Here is a 21,623-nt window from a genome sequence, read left to right on the forward strand (position 1 = left end):
TCACAGGTATATGGAAGCTAAATAAATTATCAGATATTTTCTTCTTCTTCTTCTTGATTTATGGTCAGGCCATTTGCTTGCAAAGCCAGAAATATTTTATATTTTATACAATGAACACACATCAAAATACAACAACTTTCAGTTTGACTGTGGTTCATTCAATTCAATAGACTGAGCTGAAAATAATTTTGAAACCATCCTCTAACTCAATTCATTCACTCATTGAACAGCTCACCTCATTAATCTGTATAAGCTAATTGCTTTCAGTTTTAAAGCCTGAGTTAAGAAAGGGATTTTATAGAATGTTATTTGCTGCTTCTGCATGGCTAATAATAATTTACATGAGCTAAAGTCACACACATTTGAACAAATAACAAGTAGCCTACCCGTTAACGGCTGCCTCAATAAACTACATTTCCTAAGAAGCACTGCGTTCTCCAGGGATCTTGGAGGAACATGGATTGCGCTTGCGTAGCCAGACGTGGCAGCGGCATCATGGCTTCTTGCAACCGATTCGGGAGGCGTAGGAGACTGGTCGAAATGTTCTTATTCCTGTCATTGGTGAGTCTTTATAAGGAATCTAATGGATCGATAGAATCAATGATGTTATTTTGCACATATCGGACATTTATTTTCTGTCTGACGTAAGACGAAAGCGAAAGGAAAAGGGAATGATCTTCTCTCCCTCTTGCAGCAGTAGCTCAAAGTTGACAGCAGAAGAGAGAGACACTCAGATCAGTCCGTTTCATTCATCAGTTTTCGTGTCTTGTTTTTGATGTTTATACACATCCAGCTTTGTGCTTCACATGCATGAACACCTCTTGCTCTCTATACAACTCTCTAATGTCAAAACTGATTCACTAATGTTGGTGATAGGAAATGTATCTGCTAGGAAATGTGCATTTGACTTATTGCTTTGATATAAATATATCATGTTAGAGATGTTGTTGATTTATTTTAAAAGGTCTTATTTAGGTCACAGATCTATTATGTTATACCAAAAATACATGAAAATGCATTCACTTCGTGCACACCATGCACCTTTACTATGATAAACGAGTTGTCCATTTTTAAATTAAAAGTCAATTTGATATTTGTGAAGAGCTTAAAGTTGAGAAAAAAAAAATGTTTAGGTAACTTTCTGAAAATCGTTTACAAAATATATAATTTTAAAAAGTATTCAGAAAACAGTATTCAGCATAATCTTTTTTTTTTTTTAAACCACGAGTAGTAAAGTGATTTTGTTATAAAATATTATTATTGTGCTATTAATATTTAAAAGTTTTGTCCCCTTTGATAAAAAAATCTAGTGTTACCAACATGCAGGAAGCCATTTTGTTCTCTATGACAAGAAAATCATAAAACATAAAATACCTTTTAGGCCCTCAATGACTGTGTCAATTCGTTTTTATCAAATATCTTAAAAAAAAAAAAAAAGATATTTGACCATTTGTTTATATTTGTTTCCAAGGAAGAAAATCATAGGAAACTTGTTGATATCAAACTTGATTGAAACTTTACAAACTTTATTGAAAAATAATTTGTACTCTCGGGTAGTAATATTAGTATTATTATTTTACTTGATCACATCAAATAACCATCACACATAAATACAAAATGAGCCTTTTTCAAATTATGTAAACATGAATACAAACTTGTGTTTTAAATAGCATTTTTTACAAAATATAACCCATTATATTGACCTTACTGTCTGACAGACTCCCACGTTAATGCACAATCAACAACATATGAACGCTTGTGGATCCAACTGTTATTTCTACTTCTCTATTGTGATTCTATTTAATCTTTATCTTACAGTTTGTGTTAGGGCGTGGTTTATATTCACAGTAGCAATGTAATTTAAAGTTGATCAGTGCTGTTTTTCTTCTGTCTTCCTTATTCCCCTATTGACGAGCATGACAGAAATTAGCCTGTAATGTTTGGAGCTAATTAACCCACATTTGGTTCAGTTTAAAGTGCATCAACCCTGTTCAACAACTGATTTGTGAATCAATGTGGGCCGTGTCCTCAACACCGAACCCTAACAGCGCTTGTGCCACGTCAGTCAACTCTCATTACACTTTCCTGTCTCACATCCTGGTTTGCGGCTGCCACCGCAAACAAAAGTACTCTCCTGAACTGTTGGGACTTTGTGGTGGTTGGGTGGAGGAAGAGAAACCGCTCTCTGCTATCTGTGCTTTCCTCCAGCCCTCCCGCTTGTCAGAACAATTTATAAAATCCCTTAATCTTGATTACAGGCACCCCACAGCCCCCTCTCTTCCCCTTCCCACACACTGCTTGGTCCAGCAGGATGCTGTGTATGGACACGGCTAGCTGTACAGTAAACTATTGCAACTAAGTGTGTGAGACCGTTTGACTCATAGATGGACCGTTTCAGTTTGAGGAGTCATTTCCTTCTGCTTGTGAATTACCTACGTCAGCTATGCAGAGCTGAAGCCCCCTGTGTTGTTTGGCTCAGCAGGAAGAAGGCAAATGTTTGAGGAACGGTATGGTTTATGCTGAATCAGTGAGACCCTAAAAGTGAAAATGAGATTTTATTTATTAGGCAGATTTGCGATGCCGGTTGCGCCGTGCATGCTTGATGACAGCTTCCACTGCTGATTAAGCAAGATGTTTTTGCGTTGATGTATGACGGATCATTTTTAGTTTAAGTGTTTCCCGTGCTGTGCAAAACATGTCAGCAAGGTCCACTGCTGAAACGCTGGTGTCCTTGAGCGGAAGATTAATAGCAGGAGCGCTTATATCCATAAACTACAGTCAAGTACAACATATTGGACCTAATTAGATCGTTGAGGAATTATATACTGTGCTATACTAGAGCTTTGCAAACATTTTGTGGAATTTTATTTATTTATTTTTGGAAAGGAAGAATTGGAAATGGACAGTAATTGTCTTTGGTGTTAAAGGAATAATTAGACCCAAAATGAGAATTTTGTCATTGCTAAATTTCTAGTTTGTGATAGGTAGAATGTCTGAGCTTCTGTCGTTCCTGCAAGTAAAATATATAGTGATTTTATTATGTTTCAGAACAACCTACCCCCATGTTCTTCCAAACCTATATGGATTTCTTAAGAAGATATTTTCAAGAATGTGGGTAACCAGACATTTGATAGTCCCCACTGACTTCCATAGTGCCCCCCCCCCATACTATGGAAGTCGGTGGGACCATTGGCGACGTGAGGACGTGTAAATTACATAATTTTAATTTTTGCATGGACCATCCCTTTAAGCTAAAGTACATAAATTAGTCTATTTAATTTGGGTGCTTTATTCTGAAGATATATTTGATCACTATTTTCATATTTTCCCCCCAAAAACTATTGTATGCCTTTAAGATAATTTTATTGTTGTTTTGGGGTTGTTGTTGTTTTTTAGAGAGAGAGAAATGAATACTCTCTCAATTGCAAAGGAGACTGTCTATTGATCAAAAATGACAATGAAAACTTTACAAAAGACATTAAATATAAATTACCAAAAATGTGTATTCCAAATAAATGCCGTTCTTTTAAACTTGCCACTGAATCCTGAAAAAAAGTATTGCGGTATCATACTAAGCATTACTGTTTCAACATTGGTAATAATATATGTTTTTGATCATTAAATCAGCATATTAGAGTGATTTCTAAATGATCATGTGACACTGAAGACTCAGTTTTGTGTAAATAATTCCATACTAAAGAATGTTTCACATTTTCCCACAAAATCAGTATATAAAATGTGTGTTTGGGGGTGGGGGGGGGTCTTTATACGAATGCAAACATAGGAGATAAAATGTTTTTTATTGAGTTTAATGTACTACTTTATACTTTACTTAGCACTTTGGAGATTCTGATTTTTTTTAAATCTTTTTTTTCTGTACATTTTCTGAATTCTTTTTGGGTGAAGAGATACATTTTGAAAGAAACTGAAAACCATGTTTCTATTTTCAGAATTAATTTTTTCCGCATGCTGCTGAAATCTGTGTCACAAGTGTCTGCTGAAGAATTGTTTATTCTCAAGTTAATGATTTGCAGACCATCCCTGTTGAGTTGAAGAGTCCATGAGGAGCTCTTTCAAATGCAGCAACAAAGAGATTCAGCTAAGAATATGCAGAAAGATGTGTTCCTCCATCACCCCATTCCTTCCCTGCATGGTCTTTTCACTCCCCTGAGCCGTAGCTGCTCATCAGATGAAATAGTGGTGCACAGCATGTTTTTTTTTTCAACCTGTTCTGTTCACTTCACATTGATCGGCAGGACACGATCGGGCCTGTCTCTCAAAGCTGTTCAGTGGATGATAATAACAATCACCGTCTTGTGAAAAGACTGGTGTTGTTAGGATAATGCCCACTTCGAACACCACTGCTAAGGGAAGGCCAAATGAAAGTCTTTGTAACAGGTACAGGACATGATGATTGCCAGACAGTAATGGGCCCGCTCTATTGGTCGACTGTCAGGTTTGAAGAATAGGTGGTGCACCAAATAGGGATGGAAACCTGATGGGACTAGATGTAGAACACTGACTCTTTTGTCCCTGAATGGGGTTGAATGCTGCAGTTGTCTGTGTGCCGAAACTGTACATTTTAGTGTTAAAGATGGGTAATTTGAGAAACAATCAGTTTTTTACGATGTGCCGACTTTTCTGTGCTATTCACAGTGACATTTTTATTTTTTCCATGAGTTCTAACTATAACATTAGCCAAAGTTTATTACAGCAAATAATATAATTTTTTTTAATTAACAGGGTTTTTTCCCTCTCTGACCCTTTGAAATTAAACAGGCCATTTTAGCTGCATTTTTTTTACATTTATTTATGGAAAGAGCACTTTTAGTGGGGTCTTATATTTATATTTACATTTGCATTTAATCATTTGGCAGATGCTTTTATCCAAAGTGACTTACAAATGAGAACAATAGAAGCAATCAGACCAACAAGAGAACAACAACAGTATACAAGTGACATGACAAGCCTCAGTCTACAGAACCCATAGTTATGTTTATATATATGTATATATATAATATATATTCTTCTTCTATATTGCACTGCTCGATTTTTCAATAATAGGCTCTTTGCTCAGCAGAAATTAAACCGTGACATGTTCACAAACCAATTTGTGTGAAAACGTGCCAATCAGAGACTAATTCTGGGATCCTTTGTAAGGAAATGCAGAGCTGTAGGTGTTACACACAGCAAGAAACAGCACTGATTTTTAAGTTTACTGATTATATTTTTGTGTTCAGAAATAAAAATATATACTGCTTTCTTATTTCCTCACTTTGCTAATATTTTGAAAACTAAATAGGCATTGTTGACATCTTAATGTGGTTAGGTGTTACTGCCTGATATCACGAGGTGCAATAATCTAGAACCAACCAATTTTGAGCTTAGTCTTATTGAAAAAGTCATCTTTTATGATATAACCCATTCAAAGTTAATGTTGGACTTGAGTAACTTGATGAAAGAAAGATGGTCCTTTCAAATTCTTCAGTAAGTTTCTCTGACATTTCTTCATAATGCATCACCATGTCTGCCCCCGCTGTCAGCATGGCTGAAGTCAGAGGAGGTGTGATTTCTCAGGTCCCTCAGCTTTGCAGTACTTTAATTAGCCCTGACTGTCATCTTCACACACTCACTGGCTCCCAAGGCGCTGGGGGTGCTGGGATGTCACTCAGTCGGCACAGGTTGTCCATTCCGCTGGACCCCATTTGCTCATACAAAGTTGATTAAATGTGAGGAGGAAGAGAACGTTGTCTCTGATCCTTCACCTTTGTCTTTAATCAACATAAAATTTACTTTTTACTTTCCAGTGGCAGTTGAATTGAGACATTTATGTCCATCAATATTTAATCTAATAATATAACAATAACCATAAATATGTTTTACATTATTGTTATCCTATATCATATAAATACTTCTATTTGGCAATGGAATCATAAAAAAAAGGATTTATAAAAGCATTTTTTTACAATCTCTGTTTCCTATTAAATGCGTCCTGTCACAGCATTTATTTATTTTCCTATGATAGTCAAAACACACAATTTGCAACGTCATTTACAATAAGTTTAATACTACAATTCAGAGCAGTTTTATTTATTAAAGGGTTTGAGAAGACAATGCTGAATAGACGGTTTCATCGGGCGCACGCGCCTGGACCTAAGTTAACTTCCGGTCTGTGTTGTGTATATCGGTCTGGCTGCGGTGACATCTACAAACGCAGTTAAAGGCAAGGTGATGAGTAGACTAAAGTTGGGCTCAGGTGGTTATGCTGCGGGATGTGTTTCCCATACATTTATTTATTTTTGGAGACTCGCCACAATTTTAAAACTGATCGATTTTCAAAAAGGCTTCGTTAAATAAACATGAGTAACGTAACATTACGTAACGTACTGCACATTTAATAATAATTCCTTACATTTATGTTTAAATATCAAAACGAGGCACGGGTGTTTTTATATCGCTGTATTTCTGAAAGAAGATTTGCATGTTATATGTGTGATAAAGCAGCGTGTGAGCGTACCAGCTCTGCTTCGTTTACAGCTGTTACTGGGGAAACCTCTATTTCTCGCGCTTTATGTCTATGCTTTAAAACATCTCCTGCTGGCAAATAATGAATTTGCATTTTCATTAAGTCCGCCTGATCCACACAGAAAGCACATTTTGTTTGTTATCAAAAAATATCTACTCTAGAGGGACTTGGCTGTTGTTATTGATTCTATTTGGAGTCTACCGGAAGTTAAGTTAGGTCCACAAAAGCGCTCACGCGCATTAACGTTTGTTTATGTTGATGCCATTGAAACCGTCTATAGAGTCATAATTTTTGTTATTTTTGGATCAAAATGTATTTTCAATGCTTCAACAAAACTAACCATCTGATGTCACATGGACTACTTTGATGATGTTTTTCTTACCTTTCTGGACATGGACAGTATACCGTACACACAGCTTCAATGGAGGGACTGAGAGCTCTCGGACTAAATCTAAAATATCTTAAACTGTGTTCCGAAGATGAACGGAGGTCTTACGGGTTTGGAACGACATGAGGGTGAGGCATTAATGACATAATTTTAATATTTGGGTGAACTAACCCTTTAACATGCCAAAGCCTATTTGACTGTCATTAGTAAGTGCTAAAGGTGAAGTATTTAACTTTGCACCATAGTGGCTTCAAACAGAATTGTGAGAAAAAAATGCTTTCAAAATCAAGTTTCAAGCATCTGCCATTGTTTAAACAAACAGGTAGTCCCTTGATTGAACCATTGATTGAGCTAATGTTGTTACATCTGGTCCAATCAGGCTCCTCAAACATATTACTGTTCCATTTGGTGCCACTAGTGGTGCAGAAAATGATCTTCATCTTTAATTTTGAACTCTGCCAGCATGAGGTTTCCAGCTAAGGTCTGGGATGTGATAATGTTAGACTAACAGAGACTTTTTGTTTATTTAACATTTGTCCAGATGTAATGGTGTTGCTCAACAGAGTGTGCAGTGATAAATTCAGGCAGGCCACTGGCCCTCGTCTCTCTGTAGAGAATGTGCGGTGTGATTTTTAATGAAGGAGAGTATGATGCTTGTTTTGGTTTGTCATGTAGAAAGATGAAGGTTGTTAGTGGCTAAGGCACCTGTGTTTCTCACCAGCCCTTCCTTGTGATGCTCCAATGATGATGCCCATCAATCTTTACAGACTTGTGCACTCACACACAACAGATGTACAGCTACGCTCTGGTTTTTGTATTGTGTTATATAAGGTTTTTGCCACTTTTTAGGGAGAGGAGGGAAAATGAGGTCCTCTTACACCGTTAGTAAAAGGTTGTTTTGGTATTACTCAAATTATTTGGTTCTTAAAATGAAATTGCTTAGTTTTAATTGATCCACCTTTCAGAATGCTACCTTTGCATATTGAATGAGCTCTGCACTAAAATGTAGAGTGCTGCAGGGTTGACATATTTCTCTAGTCCAAAACCCCAGAAATGAGTCGGCACTTCTGGATTGATTGTCCTGAAGTCAGTAGAGATTTTGGGGGAATTTTTTGGTAACATGGCTGAAATTACTGTAGGTTTGTGGTTAAAACAAGCTTAGGGTATTTTCACATTTTATTTTGTGACATAATATCAGTAATACCCCAGTTGTAAATGTTTTAAAGGTTTTACTATAACACCTTGCTGTGTTTATAATCCCACTCTTATAGGCATGTAGCGATTAACTGTGAGCCGGTTGAAAATCGTTTAAAATGTGTGACGATTCAAATCGGTTGAGATGCTGAACAAATCGATACAATTATGGGTAAGAATTTATATGAATGTATGTCTGAGTGGAACTTACTGTGTTTAGAAAGGTTTAGATGGTATTTTTTATTTTCATTTTGCCTCTGTATAATGCATATTAAAGTTCATAAGTGTAGTGCTGCTTTGTTTACAGCGGTAACCAAGGAAATGCTTTAATCGCCACCTGCTGGCAGAGAGTGAATCTGCGTCTCATTCAGCCCGTCTGCTGTTTCTGTTTCATGCAGATATTTTTTTTTAATGTAGTTTCACAAACTGAAGTCAGACCATTCTGATTTTGCTTCAAATTTTTTAAAGATACATTCACATTTATATAAAAAAATGCTCGTTACATATACTGTATGCAATATCTTTGTTTACATCATGATTAAAATTCAGTGGTTGCCTCTCATTTTAAATGGAAACAGCAGAGAGAAAGCCTTGGTTTGTTTATATAAAGAACTTTATTTTATTTGTGTTACTTATTTGATTTGGGGTTTGTTTTAAAGTTTCAATTTAGTTTTGTTATTTATATTTACATTTTGTTATTTAGCAGGAGCTTTTATCCAAATTGACTTACAAATGGACTTACAAAGTAGGACAATAGAAGCAGTCAAAACCAACAAAAGAGTAATAATATTCAAGTGCTATATTAGTATATTATTATAGTGTTCTATTTCAATTTCAGAAAGAAACGTGCAGCATTTTGTCCAAGCAATAATTTATAATTTGTCTTAAATCTAATTTTGTTCATATAAATCGTGATCCGAATCATGAAATCGCAAGTTGAGTGAATCGTTACATCCCTACACTCTTACTAAGTTAAACTTTGAAATTTGTGTAGTTAATTTTAGCCTACATTTAGCTTTTCAATTTGGCCAATTGAATTTTAGGCTTGAAAGTTATGTTCATATCATGATGAATAAAATGTGTAAGAATCATAAGCTTTATTGGTAGCAGAGCTTATTTCTGCAATAATCCAAAAGTCAATGGAAAACTCCTCTATTGGGTTTCTGCTGGGGGAAACTGGGTAATGCTAAATTCTGGGTTTGCCTACAAAAACACCATCACTGCAGCAGTCTATCCACCATAAAAACTGGTAAAAATCAGACTGAATTATCAGGGGATGTGTTTAAAATGAGATCCACTTTCTAATTCTTAATGCCAAGAAACTTTGGGAAGAAATGCAAATGAGCAGATGATAAATTCAAATGTCTTTATCTCTTTTTGACACGAGGAGGAAGTTTTGAATTCTAAAAGTTTTCGTGTTTTCAATGTACGCCAAGCTCTTATCTCAAAAGTTCCAGGTAAATTTGGGTTCCTCAAAATAAAACCACTTTAGTTCACCACCATTAGTGCAATGTGTGCTTGATTAGTTAACGTGGGAAAATTGTATTTACAATCATAAGGAGTGGTTATACTAAAAATGTAACTTGTGTATTGCTATCTTTTAAAAGTTTCTCTTCAGTATCTAGTTGAAATGGAAACTCTAAAGACAATCTCCGAGACTGTCGATCAGCTATTAAAAAACGTCCCCACAGACCAAATGAGTTTTCTTTCAACATGTCATTTTGTAAATAACATTTGATCTATCTTGTCCACTAGCGACTGAGCATTAATTTCTGCTCATTGTGCTAGTGTCTTTTCACTTCAGGCATGTGGCATAGGGAGATGATAAGGACGTGTGATAGGCTGGGTCACTGTCTCAGTTTGTCACATGGTCTGTCTGATCTTGTCATTTTCCTCTTCTTTAGATGACAGCGCCTTTATCTGTTGTCGCTTTATCTGCTCAGCTCCATCCGAACTCCGAATCGCATGCCTCTGCTAGAAAGACTGATAGAGAGTGTGGCAGAGAGAGCATGCTCTCCCACAACAGAACAACACATAAGTCTCACATTAGAGCACAATATTAGAAGCTATTTCAAGGAACTTCTGAGAAACTATATTTAATTTAATATATTTTCATTTATTTTATATTTTAAGGTCTTGTTTAAGAATTTATGTAGTGCAGTTCCTGTTGTGTGGCCAACCGCTATTCGCTAAACTCTTTTCCAGTTGTTTGCAATCGGTAAAGAGTGATATATGGATTAGTGATCGACCGATGTATCGGTTTACCGATATTTTTCCCGATATTTAAGCATTTTTCCATAATCGGGTATCGGTTTTGTAATATCGGATTCGCCGATTTACGGCGCCATCTTGTGGCCGTTTTGAGATTTCCGCCATTGCAGCCCGGGCGTCTGAGGTGATCAGTCAACAACAACTCAGTGCACAGGTAAAGTATATGTTCTACTTGGTTTGCTTTAATTAATCAACTTTATTTAACATAACAGACATGCACAAATGAGATCTGAGACATAAATTCCTGATATAGTTAATTTATGCAGCTTGTTTCTAAACAATTGAGACGAACTCATCGAGTTACGTAGTGTTCGTCATGTCCTGCTCCAATAAAGACGTATCTTTACATGAATTAAATAAAACAGACATGAATGAGTGCATGTTGAAAATAAAAAAAAATGTTTTTTTTATTCTTTTATTATGTGTTTTATGTTCTGTCGCTGTTATTCTGTTGTACTGCGGAGCTTCTGTCACGAAAACAAATTCCTCGTACGCTATGTGTAAACATACCTGGCAATAAAGCTCATTCTGATTCTGATTCTGAAAAGCGTTGAATTTAATTCTCTATCTGTTGTATTTGCTCACCATTAGTCTAGAAGAGAAAGTTCGTTCATATTGCTTAGCAACTGACGGATGATCTGGAGGCTTAAGCACGGCCACTGAATGAAACTTTTGACAAGATTATCTTGTTTAAACACCCTAGATTATATTTTAATTTACTACATAACAATTATTTCGCTAATACACATATAAATATAGCCTACCGCTTTGTGGAAATTAATTATTTATTATCTCCATGCGCGATCGCGGTTGATTAAGTTATAATCAAACAGCACTTTGTCAGTTGGCATTTCATGATTAAACATTAGATTAAATTTAGATCATAAAATGCCAACTGACAAGTGCTGTTTAACTTTATATAGTCTCGGGAAACAAAGTTCGTTCATATTGCTCAGCACCTGGGTTGATGATCAGGAAGCCTCAAGCAATGCCACTGAATGAAACTTTTGACAAGATTATCTTGTTTAAACACACTAGATTATATTATCATTTACTACATAACAATTATTTCGCTAATACACATATACATATACCGCTTTGTGGAAATTAATTATTTATTATCTCCATGCGCGATCGCGGTTGATTAAATTATAGTCAAACAGCACTTTGTCAGTTGGCATTTCATGATCTAACGTTAGATTGAATCTAGATCATAAAATGCCAACTGACAAGTGCTGTTTAATTTTATATAGTCTCGGGATAAAAGTTCGTTCATATTGCTCAGTACCTGACTGGGTTGATGATCAGGAAGCCTCATGCACGGCCACTGCATGAAATTTTTGAAGGAAGCAGGCTTACAGGGCAGAATGCTGAAAGACTCTGTTTTCTACACTAAAACCTAGTTCTGCTTAACTGGGAGTATTAAGTTACACTACTAAATAGCTATGCACTCCTAAATAGCCCTCCCGCCCCCACCAATATGTTAGAATAATTTTTGTGCTTTATTTTTTTACCCGTTTTTATTTTTTTACCTCATCAAAGCTTTTATTTTATTTATTTGTGTATAAATATAAAGTTTTTTTTGTATGCAAGGAAGGAGTGATTGTTATAAATAAAATGTTTTTTTTCCAGCTCATTTGTGTTGTAATAATTGTCAGAAACAGAAGTATAACAGTAAATAAATATCGGTTCTGCATATCGGTTATCGGGTACATAAACATGCAAATAATCGGTATCGGTATCGGTTATAAAAAATCAATATCGGTCGATCACTATTATGGATATATTGATGTGATGTAACTGCTTTATGGTATACTGGCTCTTGTTTGTAATGGCTGCTGTTGTTTCTCCTCTGTCATCATGGTTTGACACATTGTCGTCTTTTTGCACAAGTGCCACAATTCTATTGGCGTGCAGTTGGAGATGTTGTTTTGAATCACCTGTGGTGTTTGGCCTTGACAGTGAAAAATGATGATTTCTGTCTGTCTCACCTCCTCAGGTTGCAGTGTCATCCGCCCTGCAGGCAGCGAAGGTGTCTCCGCTCATAGAGAAAGTCAGTGACCACAAGGATTTCAAGAAACTTCTGAGGACCAGAACTAATGTGCTTGTCTTGTATACAAAGTCAGGTGAGTCACCACTGTTGTTTTTCAAATGCATTAAAAGTATTACAGCCTTAGCAGCTAAAAAGTGGCGGGATGTCTTCGTGTGTAACTGGCAATAAATGTGTTTTAGTGATCCCTAAGGTCAAAAGGTATGTTTTTATGTTACCTGCAAACGTCCGTGCTACTTAACCGGATGTGGTATTACGCAGGTTGCTAAACGGCTCAACAGTGAAGACGGTCCACTGCTCTGTAATTGCAGGAAAAAAAAGACCTGTAATCTTTAATTGAAAGCATTTTGACAAGTAGAAGAAAAAAGAAAACAAACATAACTTGTATAATATATTCAGATACGGCCATGAAAATGGCCTTGATGCTGGCATGGCCTTAAAAAGTTATAAATAAATAACAAAAAAACATAAGAAATATTATAGAAAATACACTAGGCAAAAAAAAAAAAAACATTACCATTCCAAAAAAGTAATCAATTCTTTTACTAAACATCATATCTGCTTTCAACATTTGTAATAATAATGAGAAATGTTTCTTGAGTGTCAAATTCAGCTTTGATTTCACAGAAATAAATGTAATTTCTTATTAAAATATTCAATATATTAAAATGCTTAAGTGTAAAAATATTTTGCAATATTTTTTTCGGGTTTTTCAGTAAATGCAGCATAAGAGACATCTGTCAAAAATAAATAAATAAATGAATATCTTTCTGACCCCAAACTGTTTAACGGTAGTGTGCATTACTAAAAATAAACAGTGCCAGAGATAATGTTGACTGGACAAGTAATCATAATTACTGGTCCAACTGTGCCAGCTAGAATTTCTTACTGTTGAGCCCTATGCTAGTTATAAACGTGCTGACTTTAACTTGCTCAGCAAGATTCTCTTCAAACTGTCGTTCCACCATGACGGTATTTAACTTGAAAGAGAAAACTTGCCATAGAAGCAGATACTTTATGGTTATGCAGTGTGTACATTCATTGTGATTTGCACCCTGACACATTTTGGAACGTGATGCATAAAATCAAGCTTGCGTTGCTAAAGTGTATATGTGTTACACGCCCTAAGGGAAAATTCATTGAGAAGGTACGGTATGATTCTTCTATATGCTAACAGACCTGTCATGCCACAATAGGTAGGTCAGCTTCGCTTTGATTGCCAAAAGCATGTTGGTGCCTTTAGATACTTGACCTTTTGTACAGTACACTTGGAGTATTCTGTACTTACCACACTCATAAGATATAAATCTTATGGCCATAGACCGAGTAGATAAAGAACTTCAACACACTAAACTCCTAAACACCCTAATACATCGCTCTCTTCCAGCTTTTAGAAAAAACTACCCCCAACATTGCATATTAATTTGCATCTCTTCTGGGTGTTATTAGCCGAATCAGCAGGCAATGCGCCATATATGGGTACTGTATGTATGAACGGTCCATAAACAATCTCCCACCCACAAAGCACGGGAAAGAGCCTCTCAAGGTCTTGCTATGCAAGATTTATTTGTTTCATAATTCACGACTCATTTCGAGCACATGAGGTTATTGGATAAGTCTGTGTATCGAACAGTACGTTTGATTGATGGCTGACTAGTGCTGCTCATCCTGTGAAGCATTTCCATTAGATGCATCCTGCTAACTGTGATAGTCCCTTAGATTGCAGGAATGTATTCAAGATCAGATGGTGCATAGGCACTTCTCATTCAAAACAGTACTGGTTTAAACTTCATCTTATGATTTGGAACTGAAAGACAATGCGGAACCACGAAATCAATGTCCTTTTGACCTTGACCGATGTGATTTAATGGGAAGAAAAGCAGATTGTGGGTTCAGTAGTGTAGTAGATGATCCCAGACTGTCACAAATGTGTAAATCTGGGGTGTAGTGAAACTGTCACTGTGTTTTTCACGCGTAGTACTTTCACACTATGTGCTGTTGTTTTGTACTGAAGTGTGTTGGCAAGTGCTTTCATCATCAGCACGAGTCCTGATGGTAGAAATGCTTTTAAAAATGGAGAACAACATCCACTTCACCTTTTTGGGTTTTATCATTTATTCATTTATATTTGATCGATACTTTTAGCTCCACTACCTATGTTTTTATCACCCAGTAAACATTGTAAACATTGCGCTTGGTCTGACGACTGCTGCAATCCCTCGCCACTCATTTTAAGAAAATGATGGATGTGCAGTTGTTCAAACATGTATATGTAATCAATAGGGTTTCATTTTCCAAACCAGATTGCTTTTGTAATGTGAACTCAAGTTTGCACCAATCGAACAAACTGAAGGAACTAGATATTGTGAACATCTGGATTCATGTACTCACCAAATATTGTAGTAAGTATTGTATAGTAGTATGTAGAACATATAAAGGGACTTTAGTCTCAGATTAACTGATTGACTATATTACCCTTTTTTATGTTTTTGAAAGATGAGGCTGTGTGTTTTTGATCTGAAATTCAGGAAAAACTTAAATATTTTGAAATCAAACATTTCTATTTTAATATATTATGTTTATTATATGTATTATGAAACAATTCTTATCAATGTTGAAAATGGATGTGCTGCTTAATATTCTTGTGGAGACCATGATACATTTTTTTCAGGATTATTTGACAAATATTAAATTCAGAATAACATTTATTTGAAATTATATATTTACGGTCACTTATGTACAGCTGTTTTACCTGAAATGTTGAAAGGCTTATGGAATGTAGTGATGAATTTATTATTTTATAGCTTATATGACGATATTTTAGCTCAGACTATGTTTACATGCAGTTAAATAATCCGTTATTAATCTGACTGATAGCACAGTCAGAATAAAGGCTTTCATGTTAACACCAGTCAAAACAGATTTTCTCTCACTCTTACACAGATCTTTGAACTAGTAATAGCTCACTTAGTATCTTATGAGAATGCAGATCAGATGTACTAGCTAAACATAAAAATATACTTGTTAAATTATTAAAAATCATATTTCATCACAATTGTAAGTCAACTGTTCCAATGGTTTCTGTATTTTCATGTGTTATAAAATGAAATGATGGGAAATTAAGCATTTTAATTGTGGCTATTTATAGCATGAGCTCTGCAGGTGCCTTGCAGGCTAACAGGTGCAGTGGGCACAGTGCTAGAGACCACTCACATACACTGTATACAAGCTTATGATATTTAAAAGTGTTGCGGTTTCTACAACATGTCTTGTCTACAGTTGTCTAAATGTGTTTTTTGTGTCCTCAGCTTCGTCTGGAGGTGCTCATCTAAAGCTGCTGTCTGATGTGGCTCAGGCTGTGAAAGGTCAGGGTACCATCGCCTGGGTAAACTGCGGGTGAGCATCAATCGATTTAACTCTTTTATTGCTACAGTGCGCACTTCTGCCATTAAAGTTGAGGCAGCTGATGTTCTGATCAGCTTGTTGTCTTTACCAGACAACAATTGTTTATGTAGAACCTTGAACTTTCTTTTATTTCAAAAAGAAAGTAGGGTTAAACCCAGGGTTAAGTGCAGTGTGAAAAACCCTTTTGATTCTTCATAATAAGATCTCCTAAGCCTCAGTTATAGCTCATGTATACAGGTTGTATCTGCATCATTATCTGCGGTGATTAACTTGGATTATCTTGTTCAATTGCATCCTCCTTCAGCTCATGCATGTCACAGCTCAGCGTCTTCTGTCTGCCTCTGCTTCGAGAAAGAGATCTCACAAAAGTTATTTTGATGTTTCTATGATTAGCAATCAAAGCTTGGCTCTGAATCATTTCATAATGGCTTGGTGGTAATTGGTAGGATGTTGCAGGCAATGAAATCTGTGTCTTGTTAGCACCTAAACACACACACAAAAAAGCCTAGCCAATCGTTAAAGCACCTTCTTGGCTTTGGTACATTTGGTCCCGTATGTGAAGGACTTATATAAAGCTGGGTTTAAAAAAGTAACTCCGCACAGGCAGCAGTGTGGTAGAGCAAAGCAGAGATACGCCCACATGTTCTCAACAGAAGACAGGGACCTGAGAGATGGCCAACTGCAGTCCACTGGGGGATACCATTAAGGAAGTAGGTCATGGACAGAGCAAGATCAGTGTGAAGAAAATGGGAATGAGATCATTCTGGAATCTAAACAATCCATTTAGATTTCTATTGAAAACTTTTTAAAATAAAACGGCTACTTTTTCAAAATTTACTTGTTTTTTCAGCTTCCCAGTTTTCCACTTGTTTGAAGCCAGCAATCTCACACACTAACCAATTTCAGCAGTTGTGACCTTTGGATATCCCTTTCAAACCCCCTGCAAGCAAAACTTATTGACTTGACCCATGACTCTAATGCTTTAGAACAGCTTATGGTGCTTGTAAAGGAGAACCAATTATTTTGGCGTCCCAAACGGGGTTGTGGGGCTGGGGAGGGTATGAAGGGGCACACATGTGTGCTCATTGCCATCTGTGATCCTGAGTCAGCTTGTTCGACACACAGCATGTCTAATTGAGCTTCCCACCTGACAGACTGAGCTCTGATCTCCACCGCACCTCTCTCAGTCCTCCCACAAAGGCGTTATGTGGGAAATGCGTAACAGTAACGATGGCGTCTTATCTACCTTTAAGGAAAGGAGCCGGTTGGGGGCGGATGCTGTCAGAAGCATAATTTAATTCCGTCTCTTTGAATTTCCATTAGCATGGGGCTTTAGATCGCTGCTGAGTCCTCTCTGCTCCTATTTGTTCTTATGTAATACATTTCCATGCTCATTATCGCTCAAGGGAAGGAGAGTCTTTATAATGAAGAAATCTCTTTGGGAGGGTGTGGGCGTATATATGCGGTGACAGTGGGACCAGGTAATTGTGGGTCCTTTCTGTTCTCAGGATTTGGTGAGGTGCAAGTGTGAAGATGGAGTGCTTTGTTGCTGTTTTTATTTTTTTGTCATTGGCTGTATGACAAAGATGAATTTGTCTGGAACTGGAGCATTCGTTTTTTTGTGCAGTGAATTCAGAAAGCACTGATTTTTGAATCCCTCTGTGGCACTTACCCCTAAATAGGATACAAAACAAGGCCAGAAGTCCACTAAAAATGAACATTTTCAGCAGTTGGCCAGTGAAAGTAGTTGTTTAACCTTAAAAAAAAATGTATTTGTAGTTATTTTTATTTCCTATACATTTCTTAAAGGGGGGGGTGAAATGCTCGTTTTCACTCAATATCATGTTAATCTTGAGTACCTATAGAGTAGTACTGCATCCTTCATAACTCCAAAAGTATTTAGTTTTATTATATTCATAAGAGAAAGATAGTCTGTACCGATTTTTCCCGGAAAAACACAAGCGCCTGGAGGCGTGTCGTGTGGGCGGAGCTAAAGAATCACTAGCACCAGTTGTGTTGAGAGCGTCTGGAAACTGTGACATTACCGTGAGGGAAAAACCATCATCCAAAACAAACCATGGCTAACAGTCAGATTCAGCCGTTTATTTATGATCCAGAATCAGATCCCGAGGCTGAAACTGAACGAGAGCAGCAGCAGCAAGGACTCGCTCCGAGCGGGGCTCGAACCTGAGTCTCCGATGGGAGGCGGATGCACTAACAAGGAGGCAGAGATATTTTAAGCAGTTTTACTCACCGCCTGTGGTTCCAAAACACAATCGTGACCCTTTTTCGTTGGGATTGCCTCATCCTTATGAAATAAACGATACGCAAATCCGTCGTCAAACTGGGCTTTGTTTGTAAAACAAGCATTTTAGAAATGCAGGGGAACAAACACAAACACTTGCACAACTCCGTTGATGCTCTGCAAAAATAAACTCCATCCACTGGTCCCTTAATGCTGTTTTTTCTTTGGTAATCTGTGCAGGGTTGTCTTGCCCTGGCAACCAAAAACACACTTCTTTTGTGACATTTCGCGACGCTCTCGCTCTGATCAGTGAATGTCTGTGCACAGCCTCTCTCTGCTCTGCTATACGGGAGCGCGCGCTCTTCCGGGAGAAGTGCCCTTAGGACCCATATAAGGAAATTCCACTCCATCTAACGTCACACAGAGCCATACTCTAAAAAAACTTTCCGAAACTTGTGACAAACCGGAAGGAGTATTTTTGGAACAGAAATACTCCTTCAAACGTACAACTTAATTTTTGAAACTTTGTCCATGTTTAGCATGGGAATCCAACTCTTTAACAGTGTAAAAAACTCAGTATGCATGAAATAGCATTTCACCCCCCCTTTAAAATAACATGAGTAACAGGGTTTAATCGCTGAGCACAATGCAGTTTGCATAAAAATTGTGAAAATGGACTGAAATTGTTTACTTGTCATTATGTAGAAAGAGTTATAATGATTTTACTTCTTGAGATAAAGACGTAATGTACTCTCAGAAAAAATAATTGTGCAAAAGCTGTCACTGGGGGTGGTACCTTTTCAAAAGATACACCTTTGTACCTAAAGGTTTCATATTAGTACCTAAAAGGTACTGCCCCAGTGATGGCTTTTGTACCTTTATTTCTGTGAGTGTATGATGTTTATTTATAGATACTTTTCACACTACATAAACTACTATATAACATAAAATTAACATATTGCATAAAACAATAAAATGCATGCAATTGATGCTTTAACCCTCTGGAGTTGATTAACGCGTGTACGAGTTATGAGACATTTTCTCCTGATAACCCCGAAAAGAACTTATTACACACAGTTTTGATTGTACAGATAAGAGCAATACATCAATCCAATCTGTAAAGGGTCTACTTTTTTGTATACAGACATAATGACAACAAAACTTTGTGCATTTATAAAATAAAGATAACAAACCAGGTGTGCTGTCTGGAAGCAAAAAGTGTCCATGTAAACGCACCTACTGTAGTGCGCGGCTTGAGTACACCCACACAACAGAAGACAACGCAGAGAGACTGTTCTTCAAGTTTTTTTTATTTTACTGTTTGCTTCGCGATGAGAGGAATAAGACATACTTCACCCCAAAAAGATGTAATTTGGACATAACGTCTAAACATTTTACTAGTTAGACTTTTTCCAAACTATAATTCTTGACTAAATGTATAATCAAGTGAAACATTATGAAGTATCAATAACAATATTAACTACTATAACATTCAAAAGCTGGATATAAATGTAACAAATAAATGTAACTGTGACAAACATAACAAACAATGCTGTTCTTTCAATTAACCCCCCCCCCCCCCCCCCCCCAAAAAAAAAAACCTGAAAAAATATTCTCAGCTCTTTTCAACATTAATAATAATGATAATAATAACAATAAATGTTTTTTTTTATTTTTTTATAAAATCTGATTGTTAAAACGATTTCTGAAGGATTGTGTGACTGGAGTAATGCAGCTTTGATTGTTCCTAATAAACTGTTTAACTGCACTCGCAAGTGGATATGAAATTATGTTGTGGGATAATTAAATATATTCTAAATAAACTACAAAAATTTAATTATATGGATTTATTTTGTCCTCACATTCTTTCTTGTAACTCTTCCCTCTCAGCCACACAGCTGACCGAACTGCTCATTATGCAGCTCGTTACGCAGGCCTTTTTCTTCTCATGTGTAATAACAATGATATTCATGATAGTTGATGCCTACTCGCATATGACTTTTACCAACAAAAAGTGTCTTAGAAAATTTAAATCAACATATTGTTTCTGTGAGTAAACAAGATGATTTTCACATAATTTAGAAAGAAAAAATTCTAGCCTACAAGCTCCTGTTCTCAAAAGTCCCAGGAAACCAATGTTCTTTATGTGTTTTATTGCCTTATTCGAGCGATTTAACATTTTTAGTTTTTCACTAATCATGAATTACATTTTTTTTCTTAAAAACACAGTCATGTACATACATGCTGCTCACACATTATATGTTTGTTGCTGATTACAGTGAGATTAGACTTTAGCCATTTAGATATTTATAAGAAACTGAAAAAGCACAAATGTCAGGGCATGACAAAACTTCTCCAGGCCCCAAAAACCCCCTTAGACCTCAGAGGGTTTAAAAGAGTCTTGGATTCAAAGTGTGTAGCACATTGTTAAATGTGCCCTGTCTACACAATGCATATCACCAGTGCCACCATACTTGTACAAAATCCATTTGATGTGCAGGACGTTTTGAAGCATGCTATTCTGCTGCAATGAATTGCTAAAGCAGAGCAGGATGGAAAAAACACTTAACTCCTCTTATCTAGAGACCTGTGGCTCTGAATTAAAGCAAGCAGAGCTTATGTATAATACACTGTAGCAACTGAATGTCTTGTCCTTCAAAAAGAGAAGAATGACAGGGTTTGCCAAAACTTAGAAGCAGCCCTTACATTAGCTTATTGCTGTGGTCATCTGTCGCTTCCCATGAGCGGTCTCGTATTGCTGCTACAGCAATTTATTTAATGTCTTGGGACATTAATTGTATCACTTCACTTTTATGCTGCATCAATTTGCATGACAAATGTCCTTCGAGGACTTGTGTTTATAATAGAATTATGTGATTATAATATTTGTTGAGCATAATTCGCTATGACTTAATGTTCGCTTTCGCCTCTGAGTTTGCACAAAAAGTATGAAGTTAATTGATTGTGCTTGCAGACACTTGACAGAACATGGCTGCTTTAAACTTTTGTTTTCCTTGCATTTTTACCAGGATTGTGCACCATTCATTGGTCCTTTCAGAGTTTGCTAGCAAAGTTATATATTGTAATATGAATTTAAAGAGTGTGTATTTTGAACTGTTATTATTTTAACTGTTAGTAGTTTTAATACATATCATAATTTATACAATTGTAACTTTGTCTGATTTCCTGTTTTATATGCATTATTTACTGAATGTGATTAAGTGATTGAATATTCATATGTTGTCTGTTGGTTCCCCTTTACAGGGATTCAGAAGGACGCAACTCTGTAAAAAAGTCAAGGTAGACCCCAGCTCGAAAACCACTGGAGTCGAGGTCTTGCATACAAGTAAGAATAGTCGTCGTCTTATTGTTATGTCTTTGAGATTCATGGCACAGCAATTCATCTTTAAGTTTTGTGTTGCTTTTTAGGGATGGGACCTTCCACACAGAATATAACAGACCAGCCACATTTAAGGTAATTTCTCAGAAAATTGCATTTTGATGAAGTCATCTCTGACACAAATCACAGCATTTTTTAAGCTTC

General features: G+C 36.5%; 1 protein-coding gene across 1 annotated transcript; it reads left to right on the forward strand.

Moving 5' to 3' along the window:
- Positions 1–456: 456 nt before the first annotated feature.
- On the forward strand, positions 457–21,554 carry LOC113069201 (protein disulfide-isomerase A5-like; the record flags this gene model as incomplete). The annotated part of the gene is made up of 5 exons (XM_026242211.1): positions 457–561; positions 12,379–12,505; positions 15,738–15,825; positions 21,344–21,379; positions 21,509–21,554. Coding segments are annotated over exons 1-5 (402 nt in total), but the record flags the coding sequence as incomplete, so codon positions are not given.
- Positions 21,555–21,623: the final 69 nt, after the last annotated feature.

Source organism: Carassius auratus, unplaced genomic scaffold (genome assembly GCF_003368295.1).
Source record: "Carassius auratus strain Wakin unplaced genomic scaffold, ASM336829v1 scaf_tig00001080, whole genome shotgun sequence".
Classification (NCBI taxonomy): Eukaryota; Metazoa; Chordata; class Actinopteri; order Cypriniformes; family Cyprinidae; genus Carassius; species Carassius auratus.